Here is a 23,920-nt window from a genome sequence, read left to right on the forward strand (position 1 = left end):
CAAGTTATTATCTACATTGCTTATTATATTTTAAATTATGAGCAGCACTGTTCTGTTTCTGCTGGGAAAGGATGTGTGCGGGGGGACGGGAAGAAGGACAAATGATGGTAATTGCTCTGTGCCACAGGCCACGTACGTCACTGAGACCTCTCAGTAAGAAAATGCAGCGCTTCGTGGTGACCTGGGCTTTTTACGCAGTGGCACTAAGGCTAGATTTTTCTGTAAAATCGTATTTAAAGAAACGGATTATTTCAGAATGTTAGGTATTTCAGAACTCCAAAGGAGACATTACAAATGCTCACTGGAAAGCTGGAATGTCCTGAGGCGTTTCCAGAGAGATTTGTAATTTTTGCTGTTCTTGATACAGACTTGAGTATTGTTTCTGTGCTCAATCCAAGTTGTTGATTGGCATAGCTGTAATAACGTAGTTCTCACTGAGCACCACGCTTCTCACCGTGCCAAGTTGGATCGTGATGGAAAAAACTAATTATTTTTTTTTTTGTCACCTAGCCTAGTAACATACTTTATATATTAATAAAAACCAGAGAAGACCTGAAATTTTAGATGTGATCTATTGCATTTAAATTAATGAACACCATGAAAGACAGAATAACTATGTGCTCTTAAATGTCACTTCTGGAGTGGGCATTGTGACAGCTGCCAACAGCTGTCACCAGTGTAAATATGCTCGCTTCAGCTCCGCTCTGTTAAAGTGTGAGTAGAAAACTTACTGGTGTCTTCAGACCAGACGCCATGGTTAAACAGTCTTGTATTGGGCGATTCTCCACCTGGAATATCTAAATCAGGTTCCATAGTCTCAAGGATTAATCTGTTTCTTTTGTGATCTCATGCTGTATTCGGCACTGGTGAGGCCCCACTTCAAGTACTATGTCCAGTTTTGGGCCCCTCACTGCAGGGAAGACATTGAGGTGCTGGAGCGGGTCCAGAGAAGGGCAACGAAGCTGGTGAAGGGTCCAGAGCACAAGCCTTCTGAGGAGCGGCTGAGGGAGCTGGGGTTGTTCAGCCTGGAGAAAAGGAGGCTGAGGGGAGACCTTAGCGCTCTCTACAACTACCTGAAAGGAGGGTGTAGCGAGGTGGGGGTCGGTCTCTTCTCCTAAGTCACAGGCGACAGGACAAGAGGAAATGGCCTCAAGTTGCACCAGGGGAGGTTCAGGTTGGATATTAGGAAAAGTTTTTACACTGAAAGGGTTATTAAGCATTGGAATGGGCTGCCCAGGGAAGTGGTTGAGGCACCATCCCTGGAGGTATTTAAAAGATGGGTTGACATAGTGCTTAGTGACATGGTTTAGTGATGGGTTTATCAGAGTTAGGTTGATGGTTGGACTAGATGATCTTAAAGGTCCCTTCCAACCTAGACAGTTCTATGATTCTTTTTTCCTAAAATGGTAACAAAAACCTATCTTCCAATCATTCAGGTAAACCACGTTCGCACCAGAGACTTTGACTGCTGTCTAGTTGTGCCCCTCATCGCAGAATCTGGCAATAAGCTGGAACTGGTGATCAGCAGAAACCCGCTGGCGTCTCAGAAAGGAAGCTCAGAGCAACAGACTTCAGGGAGCGGGGAGTGGAGCGACCAGAATAACGCCTTCCTTCAGCAGAGCGGACACACTAATAGCACGGAGACGCGGGATCCGACCAACACGTTATAGCAGAACATCCTTCTAGTGGGACATTCGGTAACGAAAGACAATTATGGTGCTAAACCCCTTTAAGATTTCTCTTGAGATTGAGGCTCAGACGCTGATACAGCACTAAAAAGCACAGGAGATCAGTCTTTCTGTCTCAAGGCTTACAGTAATTCATGGTTACTTTGGAAAAAGTTTAATTCTTCATTAAGTCAAGTCGTTCCATTCTAAACAGTCTAGCATTAGCAACAGTAGACAAAATAGTAAGGGCCTTTTTTCCCCAAAAAAAAGAAACTGGGGAAATGTTTAAAACATGATTTAAATGTTCCTCTCCTTCCCTCAGCAGCTGCTGTTTGAGGGAGAAGCATGGAATTAACCTCTGCTAACAGTGGTGTCCAGGTTACATGGTTTTTAAAAGCATTTTATCCGAAAGGTGTTGTCTGATGGCCGAGTGGAACGTTGCACCAGGTTTTCTTGTGAAATGGCTAGATCTGTGATTTTGGGGACCTTTGTTCTGCTGGCAAGAAGGGTGAGCTCTTCAGACAAAGGATGGTTTAGATGGTTTAACCAAATGCTCGTAGGAAGCTGCAGCAGGCAGTGAACATCACTCCCCCACTTCGGTAAATTTTGTTAGAACACCTGTTATTCCCTATGCAACGAAATATCTACCGGTCTGTCTTGCATCCTCTGGGGATTTTTAAGCAGAGACTTTTTGAACGGGATAAAAACCTCTGAAGGAGGATCACTGACAAGAGTAAAACTGAAAGGACTTCAGACAAATTAGAAACATTTTAAAAGAAAATGGCTTTTTTTAAACTATGTCAGTAGAAGATTGATACAAAAGGTCTTCAATGATCTCTAAACCTGTACTGTCACACAGGAGCTTTTTAAGTTAAACAATTTCTTGAAGGGACGGAAGTCCCATTTAATATACTTTTGTTTTCAGCCTTCTTTACAATAAAACATTACAAAAAACACATTATCCCCTGCAACACACTTTTAGAATTTAAAATTGTAAATATATTTTATGAACACATCACACAAATTCTCTCCTCTCCCCTTAAGCAATAAAGTACTGCCAGTTGCTTTATATGCTCACCAGCAGCTGCTTTGGTTTATTCCGGTATTCAAGTTGTTATTGGTAATTATTGTTATTGGTGAATATAAAGATACTGGATTTGTACATTTGTAGAGTCTCCATATCTAAGCAAATCACCTTAACAGAGTCGTTTCTGGTCAATTGAAACTGTTTAACTGTATCCCTCTTGCTGTTTCCAATACGTGAACAAGCTCACCTTGCCCCGCACACACGAGTAGCTCTGATTTCTATTTCAGCACTGCCAGAAAAGGTCAGAATGACATTCAAATGCTGAATCATGGATTAAAAAAAAAAAAAAAATGTTCATGAGTCACTTAAATATGTATTTTTATTTGTAACAAATAAGTATTAAACTGTAAAGTATTTTTGTACAAATTTAATACTTTAATAGCATGATATTTATCGTCTATGTTATGTTTTTTGAAATTCAAACTGTTGCAAATATTTGTATGGAAAACTGTATAAATTGAAATAAACAGTGATTTAAAGACATTAAAATGAGGTAGCACTTTCCTACTTCATATTTCTTCAGTCTTAGCAAAAAAATACAATGTTTCTATTTGTGGATTTGTGGGTTTGTTTTTTTTTTTTTTTTTTTTTTTTAACACATATGGCAGGAAAAACAACGTTGAAAGCAAAGCTGCTGTCCAAATTATAGTACAATTTGCCTGAAGTTTGAATATACGTTCATTTTATTCATCTCAAAAATTACAATGTGGCAAGTCCCATAGCACACAAAGGTTGGAAGTGGAATGTTATTTGAATTCCGATTTGGAATTTTGCTTTTCTTACCAGGCTGATTATCAGCATAGAACTATGATGCAGAGCAGTAATGGGAAGGCTTTACATCCCTTTCTGGTACAAAGTGGGAAAAATTTCCTACAGGACTGATTGAAACTTTCTTGTTCTATTTATAACAAGATTAAAATCCATAATCCATTAAAGCTTCATGCCCGTAATTCTGCCCCATTGGAAAAATCTGAAGCCCCCTTTGTAAACTGTTTTGTGACTTGAGCAAACTGCAATTTTGGCACATCAGTAACAGCTTCTCATCGATGCCATAGTATTAGGAGATGGATAACTCTCGGAATGGATAGCTAGAGTCTTTACATCAAGAAATCCCCATGTATAGTTTTAAGGGAACATTTGGATCTTTTACGACATGTAAGTTCATTCTTCACCAAAACAAAAGAACGATGTAGTTTTTGATGACCAACACACCAAGGAATCTCCTACTAAAACCAGATCACTGAAAATATAAAAGGCTCCCTTTAAAACAAGCTGTTCTTCATAGAACGTGCAAATGCAGGAACGCCTTTGAATATCACCTGCATAGCCAGCTTCTCTGATCCAAAACATCTTGAATGAAACAGGTTCGAGAAAGGTTCATAAAGGGCAGAGTTAACTGTTTGTTAGCTTTTGAAAAGCTTCCTCGGAGTTGGTTGACCCAAAGTTAGACTCTTAAGTCTGGAAGACCCAAGCGGGGAATCTTCTACTGTTGTCTGTCAAAACAAAATGAAAAACGTTACTAGAGGTTAAACCAGAACTAAAATACAGTAACCTCGTCAATACGCCCTTCTGCCCTATGATAAGAGTCAGAAATTAGATATAATGAAAAAAAATCATCTGTTAAGCATCTTTGTATAAAAATGTAACTACTTTGATGATAAAATTAAATAAGTGTTCACAGCAGTTCCAGCTCCTAAAATTTGAATTCTGTGCACAAAGCATAAGTTAATAAGGCTAAATTAGCCAACAGACCACTGCCATGCATAACAAGATGTATACGTTTACTACTACTGACATTATAACTTATTTTTCCCTATTAGTCATACGTTACTCTGGCAAAACAGCTGCCAAACTTGACTGCTTCACCAACTACTGGTCATCTGAAAAATTATTAAATAAGTAATAATAAAACAATCCTAACAGTATCCAGGCCACTTGCGGCAGTGAAAGAGAGTGCGGAAGTTTGTTTTAAATTTTCTCAGTAAGGAGGTACTTACGGAGGGTGCTTTCAGAGCATCCTTGGAATTCTCTGCAAGACTCTGTTGTCTTTTAGATGGACTTTGCTGAAAATGGCCTGTCTGCTCTTTATTGAGAGCCGCTGACCTCTCCTGTTTAATGATGCCAGTGAGAGGTTCAGGTGGGTCAGGAGCACCTTGAGGTACAGAAACAGAGGGAGTCTCAGCCTCTTGACTTTGCCAGCTCTTCATCGGGGGAGAGGAAGTTTGTGTGGGACAGTTACTCGTTTCTGCGATGGCCTCTCTCAAAAATCTCTGTAAGCGGGTTTTTCTGGGCACCTTCTTGTTAGTGACCGCTCTCCTGAGGTGCATCTCTTCCGCTATGACATAGACACGGCAGCGCCCTCTGGTCACGGCTGTGTACACGTGCTGCCAGTGCTGACGGCCGGGGTTGCCAACCACGTAGACAACAGTTTTTTCCTCGGAACCCTGGAACATGTTTAAGAACACCCTGTTAAATTAAGATTTCCAGTAAGTAGTTTTTTTAAAAAAAAAAAAAAAAAGACAGCTTTTAAGAACAAGAAGTTGGAGACAACCAGGGACACTCTCAAGTCTGCAGGATCTTCTATCCTGCATTCAAGGAATTTTAGTTTCAAGAGAGCTTCTGACTCACATGAAAATACAGTTTTATCTTGCTCATGCACTTTCTCATGGCTTTATCAGCTCAGAGCTGTTTCATCTGTTTAGTTTGTTCTTTGGTTTTTTTGTACCTGAAATGTGTGGATAGTTCTGGCCCATGCGTGTTTTATCTGACACAGCTTCTTCAGTGCCTTATACCTCACAGTGAAAGTGGAGCCGTCCGTGCTGCTGATGGTCAATAAGCGCTGTTTATCAATTTCCACATCCTACAGAAAGAGACCACGCAGCCGTAAGCTCGTATCAGCAGTTTGATCAACGTCTATACATCTGTGTGCGTGCCCATATCCCAGCATCCCCTGCAATTACAACAGCTGCAACATCAACCAAGTGAAATGGTTTCAGAAGACGCTAACCCCAAAAGATGGTTATCATCTTTCACCGACCACCTTCAAGGAAAATAGTTTCAGTGTACAGGGCCTACCCCAACTCCTTCTGTTTCCTAAGAAAAGTACCAAGAGAGGCAGTTTTAACCTCCAGAAAACTTACGATTATCCTAGGGTACAGTGAAATGTACCAGTGAGGCCCTTTAACAATTTGTTGCCGCACACAGAGAAGAGCCTACGCTCTCCCACCAACCCTGCACCACCCAAGGCCAGGCTGGATGGGGCTTTGAGCAACCTGCTCTAGTGGGAGGTGTCCCTGCCCATGGCAGGGGGGTTGGAACTCGATGATCTTTTAAGGTCCCTTCCAACTCTAACCATTCTGTGATTCTATTCCCCTTTCCCATGCACAAATACTGACACCTCCACTGGACCCTCTGCTGAGTGCGCTCAACTCACTGAACTCAGCAGAAAAATACAGGGGGGTTTTGTTCACGTATTTTTCCGGTCAGCTTAGTTTTCTGCCAAGGGAGAGCTCAAGCTGTATCATTAGCTTTGCTCTTTACTTAAAGCTATGTTTCTACCTATAACTAAACCATTATGTGTTTCAATTACAATACATCCGAGTATTTACAGAATGTATTTACACTGGACAGGAGTAACTGAAACACATTTTACAAAAATGCCAAGAGATTCTTTTTTTTAAATTCTCTATCGTGACTCTGCCTCTTTCTTGCCTTCCACATTTAGCAGAAGAACCAAGTGTATATTAAGGACCAAAATTTTAAAGTGTGCGTTGTTTTGTTCTGGGGATTCAACACGGACTGAAATCCATTACCACTGTGTGTGTTTGCAGCAAGAACTTACACCTGTTATGAAAAATATGTCTCCGTTGCAGAGTCGTTTGTCCTCAGCAGTCTCTGTAGTGAGGGAGCGTTGTCCACTTTTGCATTCGTGGGAATTCGGACCCTCTCCGAAACCACAGTCTGGCAAGAGATCCTTCAGATACGTGTTCCGCATGCAGGAAATCTTGTCATCAATTTGGAATAAAAGACGGTTTTTATGGTCTCTAAGTCAAAGAAAGAAAAAGGGAGAAATGTATTTACAAATTACGCATTCACCATCTCTCAGTATTTCCTCTTTCCCCCCCCCTCTATACTTGGGCCAGATTAAAAGCCTTAATAATGCTTAAGACAATTAAGAACACTCACATTTCAAAGGTATTTCCGGAACTTTTGTAAAACATTTTGGTAAAAAACAGTAATACGGAATAGCACCAAAATCCTGCTTCCAAAAACATTCTAGAATCTATTTAGAAATCATACAGTGGCAAAAAAAATTAACCTTGAGGTTTTTTTCAAGTTGCTTTTATGTTAATTTTATATATTCAGCAGTAACTCAAAATCTTGGAATTCACATAATGACAATGTAAATGAAAGGCAAACACTTATTTTATAGTACCTCTGTTCACAATCCAGGATGAGATTAAAGAACCCCTCAAAGAAAGATTATTGTATAAATGATTTTTGACACAAATAATCAGATCTAGATGAAATATTAAGCTTTAAAATTTTATTTTAGGTTGTTGGCCTGGCTGTAACACTTTCAAAAGCCAAGTGAGATCGTTCACAGGAAAAACTGCAAAGCACTGGCTTACCTGGTTACGTGATTTGAATAGTGTTGGCAACAAAGTTCATTTATTAGATCGCAATCTTGCCTAAAACATACAAAGCAAGAACATGAACAAAATCCTGATATGCTTAACGAATACAAAGCATACAACAATGACATGCAATGTCACATTAGCATTTAATTAAAAAAGCAATGGAAAAAGCCTATCTTAGCTATGATGATCTTCCACCAGCAATTAAAAGCAATCGCTAATGCAGAGTTTAGAGGATACAGCAGTAAAGGAATGGTTTTGTCCAAATAACATAGCAAGTGAGGCCAGGATGTTTGCGATGCATACCTGGATTTGATTTTAAGAACAGAACTAAAGAAAAACTAAATCCTGGATATATTGTTTCCTGTCTGTGGATATATTAAGAATAGGCAGAAGATTTATTTGCTTCCTGAAGACCTGGAATTTCAACTTTTAAATGCAGATTAAGTACCTATAAATATATCCTAGAAGAATCTTATATGGAAATCATTAATAACAGTATTGTACCTGAATGCAGAGTGAAGAAAAAAAAAATTTATTTCAGAGTTACTCAGCATCCACAACAAACAGGTGAACTCGCTAAAATTTATAAGTTCTATTTATTTGCGTACCAGTAACCTGTAAACAGTGGATGTTTTTTAATTGCTGAGAAAAGGTTCTTCACAAATAAAAGTGGAAGAGGTTTTCCTTAAGTATCCTTTTGAGCAGAAGTGCAAGTTTATGAACTATTGGTACTACTGGACCTTACATTTATCCCTTCACTGTTTTTGTGAGGCCATCCATACTATTCACACTCCAGTGACAGTTCATGAAGTTTAGTAATCGCTGATAATGTGATCTTCCTTGAAAGCGTGTTAGAGCCCTACATCCCACCCCTTCCTAAATGTATCGTGCTTCCAAATATCCACACTGTAGGCACTTGTCACTGCCCAGCAGGAGCACTAATGCACATCAGATTATGCATCAAAATGCAAATATCTTCTGTCATTTGGTCCGTGTCCACCTGTGACAGAAGCATGCAGAGATAGTAGGTCAGGTGTTCCACCCCGGACCCTGGAATTCACCTCTGCCACAATGTTCGAACATGGACAGTACTTTGTATTTTGCGGGTTCCCCTTGCAGTCAAGCCCTCACCTTTCATTTCTGAAGGACACTACACTGTTAGCAACCACCAGAGCACAGGCTCTCAGAGAATCTACTACAAAAACTGGCCGCTTATCACAGAATCACAGAATCATAGAATGGTTTGGGTTGGAAGGGACCTCAAAGATCATCGAGTTCCAACCCCCTGGACCAGGTTGCTCAAAGCCCCATCCAGCCTGGCCTTGAACACTTCCAGGGACAGGGCATCCACAACTTCTTTGGGCAACCTGCTCCAGTGTCTCACCTCCCTCAGAGTAAAGAATTTCTTTCTAGCATCTAATCTAAATCTCCCCTCTTTCAATTTAAAGCCATTACCCCCCATTATGTCCACCCTTTGTTTCTCTACCATAAACAGTACAGATGAACATGAACACAAAGGCAGAAATCATGGTGCAAATTAACATCAAGCTTACAGAGAAACGAAGCAACTCTCTGGGGAGAGACTGAAGGCAATGAGAAGGCACGGGAAAAGACACCTGGCTTGTTGTGCTCTCTAGTAATTTTAGGGTATTGCCACTAGTGTCTCCAACTCAACACATTCAGCTGTTTTTAGATTGTGGCTGCTAGCAAGGATTTTTTCAATGTCTGTCTACGTGCTTCATTACCTTCGGAAAGCAATGAACTGCGATTGTTTGGCATCCTGCAATCCTGGTCCTCTTTTAAGTAGAGTCCTTATAGCAGTTTGCAAATCTGATTTAGAAGACATAAAAGGTAAGGCATAAAAATATACAGAACAAACTATTTAAGAAAGAAAAACATCACTCAATATGAAATTGCCTTTGCTTATTTCTTGCTTCAGTAACATTTCAACTTGTTTAAACAAAACCCCCAAAACAAAAGAAAAAAAAAAACAAAACCACGAAAATGCACTTCTCCCCCACACACCACGAAACACCCACACATATACTCTCCAAAAAAAGTATCATGCAGTTATCCCACTGTTAAAATCTGACAAACAAGAGTGATGTGGAAGGAGACAAATTCTTATTTCTGTGTTAAAAGAGATGCATAGAGCATATTTCATGCAAAATAAGGTTTTGATACAACACATTAAAGAGGTATGGAGAGAACATTTTTAAGCCACAGAACTATAGATTTAGATTTCACAGAAGAAATCTGGTTTTAGTATTCTATTTGCTGAGTAAGTGACTATAGTAAGATAAGGTGGTAATGTTAGCACTATTTTTTTTCCCCACATCCCCCTTGAAGCTTTTTGATGCATATAAAGCAATAGCCAAAAAAGGCCAGGGAAAAAAAAAAAAAAAAAAAAAAAAAATCAGAAACAATGGCCCAACCCTGACCCTACAACATTCTGAAAGAAATTCTGGTGTCCCCTCTGCTTTCACTTTCCTAACTTGATTCTAGAGTTTTTGGAGCACATTCCTGTCCCAACACACCATCCTGTTACAGCTGCTGTTTACTCAACTGATTCACCTCTGGAAATTTTAATCTTTTAAGGTTTGATAGTTCCCGCTACAACATAAAAAGACAGTAACATTTGATTACAGTGGTGGAAGCTGTATTGTCCCCATTTCAAAAACTAACTGGTGAGCTGGAGCTCTACAGCGTATCCTGTGCACTGATGGGTCTTGCTGCATGCACTTACAGAAAGCAAAATGAATCTAGCATTGAAATTTATACCACAAACAAAACCAGACTAAAATCTTCCCAAAACATTAGTTCCAGCTAAGTAGTCTCTGCTTTACCAAAGGGAAAGTTAAGATCACACACGTACTGTCACAACCCCCGCCAGCAGGTAAAGCAATAAGAATAAATTTCTTCTCCAGGCTTGGCATTGTCATTTCCTCATTCCAATCAGAAACTTTCAGCACCTCATCAAATTCAGGAAGCATCCGGTGAGAGATTCTTGACCAGAGCGGTGGAAGGAAAACAGAAAAGAAAAATTATTTCCAGTTAAAGGATTCCAGTGTATTCCTTGCATCAGCTTGAAGTTCACCATTTATAAATTTTTGGTAATCTACACTGCTTTTTGGAGAAGCAATTGTTAAGTCATTTCACAAGGCATAAAATGATTTGTCCACGCACAAGTCATCTGAAAACAATAGAGTATTTGATAGTGAAATACGTCCCATAAAATTCAAGAGTATTCCAGCACACGCAATTTTTTGTCCAGTATATACTCCAGGAAAAATTGGGGGGTGGGGGAGGTGGGGGTGGGGTATGTGTGTGTTGTTTTTTGAGGGGGTTGGTTTGTTTTTAAAACCAGTGTTACTGATTTTGAATAAGAAACTGTAACAGAAGCAGTACTATAGAGTCAAATCTGGAAGCACTACTGTTTTGCAGGTAAAGGACCAGGCCTACTGCCAGAGTGCTTCTGACATACAAAACGGAATCCTACCTTGATGCGTTATCTACAATTAGTTGCGATTCAGCTCTGTGATTAGTTCGCAGCTCCACAGAAAAGCCTCTTGATTTTAGACCCTCAAAGATATCAGCTAACATGTTTCCTGGCTCTATGCTTGGTAGCTGCCTAGTATCACCTAAACAGAACACAAATCAGTATCTGTGAGAAGCAGTAACAGAATATCTGTTAAAAGCTGTCTTGGAAAAAACCACTGAAATTAATAAATACTCAATCCTCCACACAGTAACATGCTTCCTCAATACTATTCACCCGAAGTGAAACTGTCAACAATCTAAGAAACTTTGGGGAACCAGACTGTAATGTAGTTTAAATTTTTCATATTCCTCACTCGGTAATGCTTTACGAGCAGGTACAAATCACTGTATGATGAACATGACAGTGATCACATTTTAGTCAAATGCATTTTGAAAGTTACATATTTAAAAATGAATCCCATAAATGGCATGCCAGAAAGCGAACCTCTGAGAAAGCAGAAAATTTTGATTTTACACTGCTTCGTTTTCCTTTCTGAATGAAAGGATGATCTTAAACATTAAAACATGAAACCTCCCTTCTAACATTTGATCAACTGGCTAACTCTAGCTTCTTTAAGGAAATCAGAAAAGTTTTCCAGTTGCAAGATGTAATAAGCTACCACACAGAAGTCATAATACTTTCAGAATCAGTCAAAACACTGCTAAACAGCGAACAGAGATACTGGTACTTTCATACTGATAGTTGAGACGGAAAACTCTTGAAGAGCCCAGTCTACCTCATCTGACCCTACGAATAATCAGAAATAACCAAGTACAGAACAATGTAACATTCTGGAGTTTTTAAGAGACTCAATGAGACCAGTGGCAGTTCCTACACTGTATATTGTATATTATTAAATATTGTACAATAGTATTTTTTTTTGTTTCACTTACCTAGAATAATCAGTTTGGCAAGCTGAGCATGCTCACACATGATTTTTAAAACTAAACTAAGAACATGTACAGACACCAAACTTCCTTCATCCACAATCAGAACCGTCACAGTAGAAAACTTCCACGGCTGCACTTGTTCACTCCGCCTCCATGATTTAAAACTATAGATGATCTAGAAACAAATCAAAATAAATCAAGCTCTGACACTAATCAATTGTCTTATAAAGGTATCTGCAGTATAGTATCTTCTAATGTTGTATTTAGAGCTATTATCTGAAATTCCGAACCTGAACCTGTAAAGGCTCATAAGACTCAACTGTTCAGTCTTACTTTTCTCCTTCGTGAATACGTTTCTAGCTGTGATTATCAACAGTTACTTACATAAAAGCACAGAAATGCATCCTTTTTTTTTCTGCAGGGACCCTAAAGGATATAAGGTCAGCCATCAGGTTGCTCAGTAACAGAACATCTCCTACTACAACTTGCTGACATTAATAAATCCCCAACATTGTATGGGGAAGGGGAACAGGCAACTATCCAGTCCCCACAGATAAAATAAGCCCAGAGAACTTTTAATGTTATTTTGATTTATACAGGTTATTCCACAACTACAACATTATCTTGGCACCTTCCACTACCTAGGACAGAGAACTGACCTAAGTTTCTTACCTAAGAATTTGCTTTCTACTTTTTTCTAGAAAAAAAATTCATCATATTTAACAGCAATTAAGAAAATAGTGTGAACGAAATTTATCTCATTATTAAACCCCAGGATACTGATCTTTTCATGTATATGCAGGTATCAGTATAATTGCTAGGCAACAGGACACTAGAAAACCGCTTGGCCATCTAGAATGTATTTCCACTCTTAAATAAAAAAATAAAAAGAAACAAAAAAAACCACCACCAGAAACTGAGAAGCTAAAAAGTCCAGATGTTCTAGAAAGGCATAAATTTGAGATACGTATAAGTATGAAAAAAAACCCCAAAGTTACAGCAAATAATGTATTTCAAATAACTGATTTATTATCCCCCAAAATGTAACGCTGACTTTCAAATGCTGGCAAGCTATATCTAAGTATTAACATTAATAGCTACAATAGGAAAGTTCAATAACAAGCTTTTTTTCCAAAACAAGTATGGCCAGTGCCAAAAGGTCTTTCAGAACACAATTCTTAAAGAAAAAAAAAAAAAAAAAATCCTTACTTGATGCAGCGTATATGCCGGAAGCTTAGTTTTTTCACTCAAAAGGCTTGCCGCCCTCCCTGTAGGTGCAGTAAATAGTACATTCAACATTTTTTTTGTGTACATATTCTCTGACTCCAAATGATGATCAAAAGTATTCCATTCCTCAGATGCATCCAGGTCTTCTTCAAAGTCCTTAGAAGCAGCTTCCACTTCTTTTTCCATCTGCTTTAAGTGACGAAAAAGGCAGCTAACTATTGTGCTCTTCCCACAGCCTCCTTTCCCACTTATGATTGTGACAGGATTAGAACAAATCTTTTCCACAGCAATCACTTGATCTAAGTCTACCTCTGGTTTACTTTGGGTACCAGCCACAGACCCCACTTCCTTTTCAAGAAAGTGATTTTCACCATTATGATTGTCCAGGCTACTTTCCTGCAGATGTTCCATTTCATGAGCCTGGGTAACATTCATTTTGTTATCTGCTATTTCTCTTAATGTCTCAGAAACACTAAGTATCTTTTTCACATCAACATCCAGTTGCCACGAATGGTTTGACAGAAGGTCACCTATATACATTGCAATGTCTTTTTCACATTTGTAAAGATGAGGCAGAAACACTAGTTTTTTCTCCCTAATCACTATGTTCTGATCTTTCAAAAATTCAAGAGATTGCCAAGCATGTTCAATGGACATATCTTTAGATACAAAACGAGCTAATTCATCTTGATCTTCATACGTGTGTCCCATTTCTCTGCACTTTTTCTTGAGTTGATCATACAGAATTAATGCATTCTTCTGCAATTCAGGAATCTTCCAGAGGAGATGTTCACACTGACAGAAGGCGGCCCACGTTGCCTCACAGTAAGAAAGGTTCAGTTCCCTATAGGTGATCTTCTCCCAGAAAAGAATAAAAGCAAACATATATTTATTTCAGAAGATGTTAGCCTCTTGCTGGATAACATTCCTCCTAGCAAATACAAATTGCAATCCAGAGGGTGGAAGTCTACAAAAAATTGTATTTTTTTTCATAATGTAGGAAGTTATAATGCTTTTCAAGCTGTACAAAAGCAAGATATTTAAAAGTAAGATGGAATGATAATTCCTCTCAGTCACCCCTTCATATAAAATGAAAAGTTTAAAAATCAAAAACCCTGCAGAAAAATTGGGTATTAGGAAGAACTTGCGCACACCTAATTAGCACAATTTCAAGTAAAGGCACAAAAAAACCCTGTCAAAACAGAGTATAGGAAAGGCATTAGCCAGAACACTGTACCCAAAATACTGTACCCAATTCTGAACATGCTACTTCAAGAAATACACAACCTTTAGAGAGACTACTGCAAAATAGTAGAAGACTGAGATGTGCAAAAAAAGACGAATTATTGAGGAAATGAAAAATTAATTGGACTTGCTGAGCCTTAAGAGAAAAAGCTCAAGAGAGTCTTCAAGCAATAAAAAAACTGCAGTAGAATGCGGATCCTCTGTACAAGCAACAAGAGAGCAGCAAGTCTATACTGCATCAAGGAATAGTCAAATTGCACATCAGGAAAAGCTTCTTAAAGAAAAGGATGCAAAATACTGGATTATATTGGCTAGACTGCTGAATCTCTGAACCTGGAGGTCTTCAAGACAAGTCAGAACACCTGTCAGTAAAAGCAGTGAGGGGCTGACGCAGAGGGATTAAATAATCACACTTCCGAACGATTAAGCTATAGCTCACATCTGAGGTACAGGAGTGCTCAGGTGAGGTGCAGCAGCAAAGGCGCACAGCAAGCATAGCAAGGAAAAACAGGAAGGTAAGCAGCAACCGCAAATCCCACTATAAAACAGGAGAACCACTACGCCAGATGACCTCTGACAGAGTAACTTACCTACCTTACTATGACAGCATAGATACTGTTCCACACATCAAGAACGGAAGATCTCTTTTGCCAGTATAAAACTGAATAGGACAATTGAGGGTTTTAAATTAGCTTTCTTACTTTTGGCCCCACTACCTCAAGTACTTAATTTTCTGCTCCTTGTAGAAAAGACTAAACAAAGGGTTGTAACAAAACCACCTTTAAAATCTTCTGAGATTAATTTATTATAGACCAACTGGAAGCAAAACCCTTTGCTAAAACTGAGTCCAGTAAATCATCCATTTCCAAATGAACTAAGCTTACTTCCTACAAATGCCCAGTTAATGAACTGAACGTAATTGAAACAGCACTGTGTTCTAACGAAGCTCAAACGTAAAAAACACATTTTTTACCCTGCTTAACATTACTTACCCTGCTGAATCCAAGTTTCCATGGCTCATTCTTTAGTATCTCATCCAATTTAGTTAGCATCTTGTCTTGAAAATGTACTTCCTCACCATCTGTATCACTGTTTTCTTCAGTCTGTCTTTGCCAACACACCATATCCAACAGACAGCAAAAATGGCGTGGCAGAAGAATCGGCAAGAATTCCAGTATCATCGGAAAAGTCAGAGCTACCAATACCGCCTTTCCTGCGACTATATGCACCATAAACCAAGAAAATTTTAAGCAATATACAAAGATATTTGTAAAGGCAATTTAAACTGACTCTGGCTTTTATCCTTCTGCCTCCCCTACACCCAAAGCATCCCAAATTTCTTTCAGTTTCTTATTCTTTGTAATCCTTTTCAAATTTTTTTAAAATCTGTTTTCCCTGAACTGCCTTGGGAAAAAATAATGTAAACAGATGACATAAAGACTGCAACTAAATGTACTCATTTGGAAATATGTATTAGACACTTTGTTTAAACTGCATACTCAGTAGCATTTTGTAGAAAGTCAGCTCAGACCTCACCACACCTGACTCTTACCTAAAGATAATTTTCATACAGATGTACAGAAGAATGTTTAAAATCCAAAATAAGAAAAGAGGCTTCTAAATTTGTAGTATCGGATCCGTGGAGAACTTAGGAACAGTGCTCTCCACTGGCTTTCTCAATGAACCCAAAATTAAGCTATCACTCTCCTCATTTGGATCAGTCTTGGGATCCCTGCAAAAGGGGCATAATAAAACTGATTTGCTCTACAGCTTGCTTTAAAAAACAAATCTCAGAAGACAGTGAAACTTCTAGAAGTTTTCTCTCTTGGCAAGAAAAAAAACAATACAATTTTGAATTGTTAAGGAAATTTCTTAATTCCAAATTTAAACGACCAATTTTTTGCAGTTAAGTGTTTTTCTGATCACTGTCTTACCTAGAGAAAAGCAAAGATAAAACCTTTAAAGGAAGTACTTTAAAAAAAACAACTTTAAAGGCAAGTCTAAAACTTTAAAGGCAACTCTAAAACTTTAAAGCAAGTACTAATTTACACATAGAAAATTAACACATGACATTTCCACACGTGGTATTTCCACATCATGGAGGCTTGAAGAACAAACTGCTCAAGCCCATAACAATTAACAACAACCAGAAACAAATTACAATAGTAATAATAGCAACATGACATACAGCAGGGTGAGTTGTGGTTTCTATTGCCCAATGATAGGGAAAGAAGAAAGCTTAACTTGTAGCAAAGTAATTTAAGCTACAAATTAGGGAAAATCCACCAACTACAAGAACAGTGAACAGGATGCCTAAGCACACTGTGCAATCTTCATCCCTGAAGATTCATGAACATACTGGACACGCCTCAATCAAAAGTGATCCATAAAACTCACACAGCAAACCAGAGCTGCATTTCTACCACTATCGATACCTATCCCTTTGTGGTCACAAAAGGACTTGAAGTCCATAAACAGGGGCTAAAACCTTTTCTACCATTACAAAAACAGAATGAAAAGCCTGAAAGTCCATAGGGCTGTGAAAATTTTCCTCTCTTTACACGTGATTTGGAGTGAAGTCAGCTCAAGCACAGCAGAAGCTTTGAACCCTCCTGTTAGAAACGATTTGACCTCCAAAACAGTCACCTCCACGTTTTGACCTGACACTGCCCAGTAACCCAGGTACTAGAAGACTTGGTTTACTTGCATGTAACAGTAGATAGACCCAACCTGTCTGTACAGATTTATGCACAGCTGTGGCTGAATTTAAAAGACCTCCTCCAATTCAGAGCACTGAGTCTCATGGCACTGACACCCAAGTGGCTCTGTACCAACCCCAGACTGCCTACGTCCACATCAGGAACATCGTATAATGGAAACGGATCATCGGAGCAAAACAAGACAGCTAGTGCTGAAGACACATCTCAGACGTCCCGACTTTCTGCATTTCAGTATATTGCTTCAGCCCAGCTATAGTCTGGTGCCACAGTCAATGCCCATTAGGGGTTGGAGTACCTTAGGTGTGCAACCGGAACACATCTTTTGGGTTTCATCCAGCAGGGATACAGTCAATAGTCTTGGCGACGGCAACACAATGGGGACAAGAGGGATGTTTGCTTCAAAAGCACACTCCTGATCCAATCTCTAACACTCATGTAGTCACACCAACATAGCCCACAACAGGATCCGCAGCAGTCCTGAGCTATCTCCACATGGGGACACTCCAGTGTTTCCGCACTCTGCTCCCCAGCCACACCAATCTGCTGATGGGCAGGATTCAAATACCCTTAGATAGCCTATTTAGTGCAGCTGACACAGACTACACTGAGCTCGTTCCCTGTTCCCCTGTGCTACCAAGAAGTGGCTGAACTATTCCTGAACACGTATTTATCCTAAAAAGCCATACCACCACGTTTAAGCAGTGCTGAACCCATTTTTTAATAAGCCTTGTTATATCTGAATAAACTATAGGAAGCCAGCACCAGTGTCTTTGCATCCCTAGCACAGACAATTCCACTTAGCCTGCAGAATTCAGGAAAGTCCTTAGGCATTTCTAACTGTATGCCTATCTTTAATTGGTCAACTGTCCCCCTGTCCTCAAATTTAAAAAAAAAAAAAAAAAAAAAATCTTTCAAATTGCATGTTCAAAATTCATTTGAATACGCACCTTTACATGAAGACACGCTAGCTTGAACAGTATCCAAGGCAGAACTCATTAGCTTATAAAACAATCAAAATAGCACAAGATATACCTACATGATTTTGAAACATAGTAGAAGATGTCATAATCCTTGGTGTCTCTTTGTTTCTTCCCTGTCTGTAAGTGTGCAACTTGGAACTGGTTTAGTTTTTCTTCAAGATTTCTAAAACTCAGCATAAAGTCCATAGGAAGCCAAGTAAAAAACTTTTCTTTAAAATCCTCAGGAACGGCACATTCCTTAAGAAAGAGTGAAAAGACTTGTCGGTTGTTTTCTTCTATATCAGTCCGCAGAAAATACGATGGATATCCTTGCACAAAGTACTTCGACCCCATTTTTTTAGCTTTAACATTAACTCTCCACCAAGGGTCAACTAATGGAAAACGTCCAACTACTTCATACTCCTTTTTGGAGTATTCTTCTTGTATAACAACTGAATCATTAAAAAGAAAAATAAAACCATTGTTAATCGATAGTCATAAAGATTAAAAGTTTGGTTTGATTAAAAGAGTTTTATTTGTTCAAAGCTTATTTTTGTCTTTTGTCTTAAGTTTCAGTAGTAAAAGTAAAGCAGGGGTTTTCATAAACTTCCTGATGTCAGTCTTTCTGGGAGTATTTAAAAACGAAAGCAAAACCAGCCTCAGAAACAAGCACTAAAGCTGCTTCTCTAAGTGTCAGAACTACAAAATTAAACTTGCATATGAATATTTATTAAGCCAATTAAACACAGTGGCACATGGTTTAGTATTACACCATTTATGCCAAGTCAAGTTTGCAGTTCAATTTTGAAGTTTTACCACACAACATTGCATCATGGTGCCTGCATCCTCTTTAGATACATTCGTATGCCAACTGAAACCACCCAATTTATAACCGATTAATATAAGAAACTCTTAACATTTTGTATGACCTGGTTTGCCTCCCCTTTCCATCCTCATTCCCTCACAAAAATGAATACACCGCTCCTTAATCCATAATTGGGGACCAAATTACACGACCAGAACAAAGGAGCACCTATGTTTAGCAGGACCTCTTTCTCACCAAATCAGAGTACCAGCAGCTCTTAGGTCTACAGCAACTTGTTTATTTATTTCCCCCTTGTTACCTAGCTCAATGTAGCCATTTTTAAAACAAGTTTTGCATCAAATACTATTGCTAGGCAGAGTATTTTGCTCCAACGTCACCAGCTTTTCTGGAGTACTAAATAGAATGTAGGGAATCATTGATGTCAAGTATCAATGCTCTTGCATGTCATAAAAGAGAAAAATAAATGTATTTTTTCTGTAAAGTTAACTTGAATGGAAAAACTTTTCTCAAAAAACAGTAAGTTTTCTTACTGTTGCACACATGGCCATACTTCTACTACCTCTGCAAGATTTATCCCCTGCTTCGCATCACTTTCCCTTCACTCGTTTTCAATTCAATAACCGGGGAAGGAGCCAGTTTCGATTCGACTGAGGTTTACACCCGCAGACACGACCCTCCCGGCCCCGGCGAGGAGAAGGCTGCCCGGCACAGGGCCAAACCCTAGGCCCCCGGCCCAGCCGCCTCTCCACAGCCGCCCGAAGGCCGGGCCCGCCGCAGACGCCGGGTCCAGCCCACTCGTTTCAAACGCAGCGCCCCGGGCCGAGCCCAAACCCGCCTCCGAGAGAGGCCGCGTGCAGAGGAGAGCACCGGGGGCCGCCCGCCCGCCGCCCGGCCCCCCGCCGCCCCTCACCGGCTCGGCGCGGGGGCAGCGCGGCCGCCAGCTCCGGCCCGGTAGCCTCCAAGAGCGCAGCCTCCGCCAAGTGCGACTCCTCCTCGGCTTCCTCCTCGGTCTCCTCCTCCTCCTCCGAGCCCCCCGCCGCCACCCGCCGCGGAGGCAGCAGCAACCCCCACAGCTCCACCGCCGCCGCGGCCTCTCGGCCGCGCACCGCCATGGCTCTCCCGCGCCGTGCCCGCCCGCCCCGCCGCGCCCGGCCCTTCTACCGCCCCGCGCCCGGCGCGGAGGGAGACGTCGAGCGGGACGGAGCGGAGGAAGTCTGCGGTGGGAGTCTGCGGAGGGGGGGGTCTGTGCAGGGGACGCTATGGAGGGTACGCGGGTGTTGTGTTGTGTCGCCCGCCGGGACACTGTCGGCTGCTGGTGGTGGCCACGGCCCCGCTCTCCTGCCGGTGGTGACAGCCTGAGGGGACCGTGCCGCCTCTGGAGGTGCGGGCCCTGCTGGCGGCTGCAGCCCGGCGGCTGCGTTGCGGTGCGGTAACGGGCAATGGAGCCTGGGCAGCGGCGGGCAGAGTGGGTCATTGCAGGGTGACGGCTCAGGGGTGGAAAAAACACACACTGGACACGGGCAGGGCTGAGCCATGACCCCCAGCTCTCACCGCGCCACCGTTTGTACTCATTCGTTTGTGCCCTACTGCAGAAACAGTGCAGTTTTTAATCAATCGGGTGATAATTCTGTGGCTTTACATGACCCCAGTCATACAACCATGATAGAATCATAGAACTCTCTAGGTTGGAAGAGACCTTTAAGATCATCTAGTCCAACCATCAACCTAACTGTGATAAAAAACATGACTAAACCATGTCTCTAAGCACTATGTCAACCCATCTTTTAAATACCTCCAGGGATGGTGCCTCAACCACTTCCCTGGGCAGCCTATTCCAAGGCTTAATAACCCTTTCAGTGTAAAAATTTTTCCTAATATCCAACCTGAGCGCAACTTGAGGCCATTTCCTCTTGTCCTGTCGCCTGTGACTTGGGAGAAGAGACCGACCTCCACCTTGCTACAGGCTCCTTTCGGGGAGTTGTAGAGAGCAATAAGGTCTCCCCTCAGCCTCTTCTCTAGATTTCCAATATATCCTATTCTATTTCACCCAGCTTCCTCCTTCGACCCCTCCCCCCCAAGACGTATAATCACGGAATCACAGAACTGTTGGAGTTGGAAGGGACCTCTAGAGATGATCTAGTCCAACTCCCCTGCTAAAGCAGGATTGCACAGAGCACATTACTCAGGACTGCATCAAGGTGGGTCTTGAAAATCTCCAGAGAAGGGGACTCCACGACCTCCCTGGGCAGCCTGTTCCAGTGCTCTGTCACCCTCACCGGAAACAAGTTCTTCCTCATATTTGAATGGAACTTCCTATGTTCCAACTTGTGCCCGTTGCCCCTCGTCCTATCGCTGGGAACCACTGAAAAGAGTATGGCTCCATCATCCTTCAACCCACCCTTTAGGTACTTGTAAACCTATACTAAATATAATATAACTATATATTATAATTATATTATATATTTTATATATTTTATATATTATCTATAATTAAATATAATATTATGTATAACTGTAAAATCATTTTCCAGGAGGTCCCACCACCCATACTTCCACAGATTGTAACCCTGACAGTTCCCATAGCTGCTTAGTCTTCGCTTTTGTGCAACACTACAGATCTTTGCCTTTTCTGAAACTTTATCAAACTAGTTTCATGTTTTCTTGCAGCTCATGGATGAAAATACCAAGCTGTATCATATTTAGTATTGATCTCTCCTGTCGTCCACCAGAAATCACGCTATTCAGTGATGAAAGCAAATATTTCTAGGATCTGTTTTAAACTGTTTTACGCTGGTTAGTAGTTAACAGATTAATATTTGCCATGTTATTATGTATGTCTGTTTTTGACAAAATGTCACATTGTTGTATTTCTGCATGTTCACCCCTATCAGCTAGTAAATGTTTTCATCAAAGAACTAAATCAAGTGTGTTTGATAAGGTTTGTTTTCTCCATTTTACTGACTTTTGTGTTTTCATTTGCCTCCTCTTTAATTTTTTAACTGTATTTTCTTCCAGTATCTCCTTTGTTTTGCTTTGGACTGATGTCACACTAACTAAACTGCAGGCCACTGTGGATGTCTCACTGCCACTTCAGAGTACTGGCACACAGGTTAAAGGAGAGGCAAAAGCAGTAGCTGCTGGTGAAAAGACTGGTGGTTTTGCGCTCTGAAGTGCAACATAGAAATGCCTGATCTTACACTAAATAATGTGCCAGTCTAGACAGAGCAGCCCAGCTGCTGAGAAGCTGTCAGCAGCATAGATGTACCTATATTCAAAACAGTAGCAAAGGTTGTTTGTTTATATGTTTAGAAAAAGTGATATGTAATAAAATACATCAATATATAACATTTCCTTTTGGTCTAAGCTAAAAGAGACCTGATCCTTTTTAACAGACCTCTCTGCCCACAGGACTACCCTACAAAGAATAACGCTGTCTTTGCCCCCTTCTCCCTATAAAACTGAGGGGCCTTCAGCTCAATCAGACACAGGAGCATGAACTCTCCCCATGTCCTGGTGTGGTTCTTTGCCACCCTGCCATTTCTGGACATACCTACCTTACTGCGTCAAGTAATATCTATAAAAAGACAGAGACATGTAAATACAATTTCTATGATTTTTGAAACCAGCTGCAAGTCTCATGCAAACAGAGTCTCGAAATAGTTGTTTTCAGTTCTTGTGTGAGTTAACTTTAAATAATGGTATTCTTTCTCCAGCCTAATTCACAGATAATGAAATAACTCCTTTACATGGCAGGCTGAAAACACATGGCCTATAAACGGGAGACAGGAGACAGGAAAGAGACATTCATGCTTATTTAAAAAATTTAAAGCATTAGCTTACTGAAGTGCTTAACGGTGTTATGCAGTGATACGTTTGAATCAGTGCTTTAAGATACTTTTTTCCTATGAAACATCATTTCACATTTAACTGTGTATTTGTGTAAGTGAAATTGGATGTCTGAGTGCCCCAGTCTATTCTGAAAATACAAACTTAATACCATATTCAGCAAGCCTGACTCTGGAATTTCCTTGTCCTTCTACAGTCTGTACTATGCATGCTGAATTCCTGTACAGTGTCTTCCATTTCCATTCCTCTTTGTCATTTCGTTAAGGAAATACTCTATTTTGTAAAGACTGAGGAACAGATGCCGAGGGTTCAATACATCCTGATTATGAACAGCTTTCTGTGTGCCCAGCTTTAAATAGGTAAGCCTTGATTTTCAAAAATGTGACTATTTGCCGCTCAGATGAAGTAATATCGGTTTTCTAGAGCTAGGTGGTCAAGCACTGAAAATAAGAGGATCCATTTGAAAATTTGGGACTATATGATTTGCTCTTCTCCACAGTGTAGCCAAGTTTAAGGTTCCCATCTGCTTGCTTCTCTTTATTCCCTGTACTTGATTCTGCTACCTGTGCAGTTAGAGAATAGCAGCTAAAGTACATCTTCAAATTTATGAAGTCAATGGTAAAATTGTTAACCCTAATACAAGAAGGATTTCACCCATGAAAGTCATGTTATAAGAGTGAAAAAAATAAAAATAAATGAGCAGTTGTATAGGTTTAGAAATTTACAACACATGTGCAAGAAAAGATTGTTAGGCATTAAAAAACAGATGAACACAAGGCCAGGAGATTCAGTCAAAAATTACTCTGTCATGAAGTTTTTAAATCATAGCTTGAAAAATACTTTGAAATCTTAAATCAGCTTTGGAGACTGGCTTTTTCTCCATCATGCCTCACTTTAAATTCCACCCCAAAAGCCAAGAATATACAGTAAAAGGAAAACATGCTTTGACAACCCTATGGTTTTACCTCCTAATGCACTGTAATATCACTGCCATGATAATTCGTGACTCTTAGAGTATAATCTGACATGACACTAAAGTTATTACTCTTCTGTCCATGGGGAGAAATCTATTTATAAATTTGAACTCAATATTGCTGCATTCATTGGGAAATAAATACAAAGCCCTAAAAAGCAAATAGTCACAATGAACAAGAAGAGATCATTTGCGCTGTCTCTTTCTGATTCATACCTTGACACACAGTAGCAAGTTTTCACTTAATAAAAAATATGCACGTATAAATCTCCATCTTTTAAATGAGTATTTGAAATCCT

General features: G+C 40.2%; 2 protein-coding genes across 6 annotated transcripts in view; one reads left to right on the plus strand and one right to left on the minus strand.

Annotated features, from left to right (window-relative positions):
- GRIP1 (glutamate receptor interacting protein 1) overlaps window positions 1-3,305 on the plus strand; it is a 230,661-nt gene extending 227,356 nt beyond the window's left edge. For all 5 annotated transcript variants that reach the window (XM_074168854.1, XM_074168855.1, XM_074168857.1 and 2 more), the window contains one exon: window positions 1,437-3,305. In XM_074168854.1, the coding sequence (XP_074024955.1) occupies window positions 1,437-1,670 (234 nt within the window). In that variant the 3' untranslated portion in view covers window positions 1,671-3,305. The remainder of the gene's footprint in view (window positions 1-1,436) is intronic.
- Window positions 1,791-19,914, minus strand: HELB (DNA helicase B). Its single transcript, XM_074168860.1, has 13 exons — window positions 19,713-19,914; window positions 18,054-18,428; window positions 15,290-15,516; window positions 13,035-13,907; window positions 11,829-12,000; window positions 10,894-11,035; window positions 10,270-10,400; window positions 9,140-9,224; window positions 7,386-7,445; window positions 6,596-6,797; window positions 5,480-5,614; window positions 4,752-5,198; window positions 1,791-4,247 (listed from the first exon to the last, which is right to left on the minus strand). Exons 1-13 carry the CDS (start codon window positions 19,912-19,914, stop codon window positions 4,158-4,160), a joined length of 3,141 nt encoding a protein of 1,046 aa, XP_074024961.1. The 3' UTR covers window positions 1,791-4,157.
- Between the last annotated feature and the right edge of the window lie 4,006 nt (window positions 19,915-23,920).

The sequence above is a fragment of the Numenius arquata genome, chromosome 2 (genome assembly GCF_964106895.1).
Source record: "Numenius arquata chromosome 2, bNumArq3.hap1.1, whole genome shotgun sequence".
Lineage (NCBI taxonomy): Eukaryota > Metazoa > Chordata > Aves > Charadriiformes > Scolopacidae > Numenius > Numenius arquata.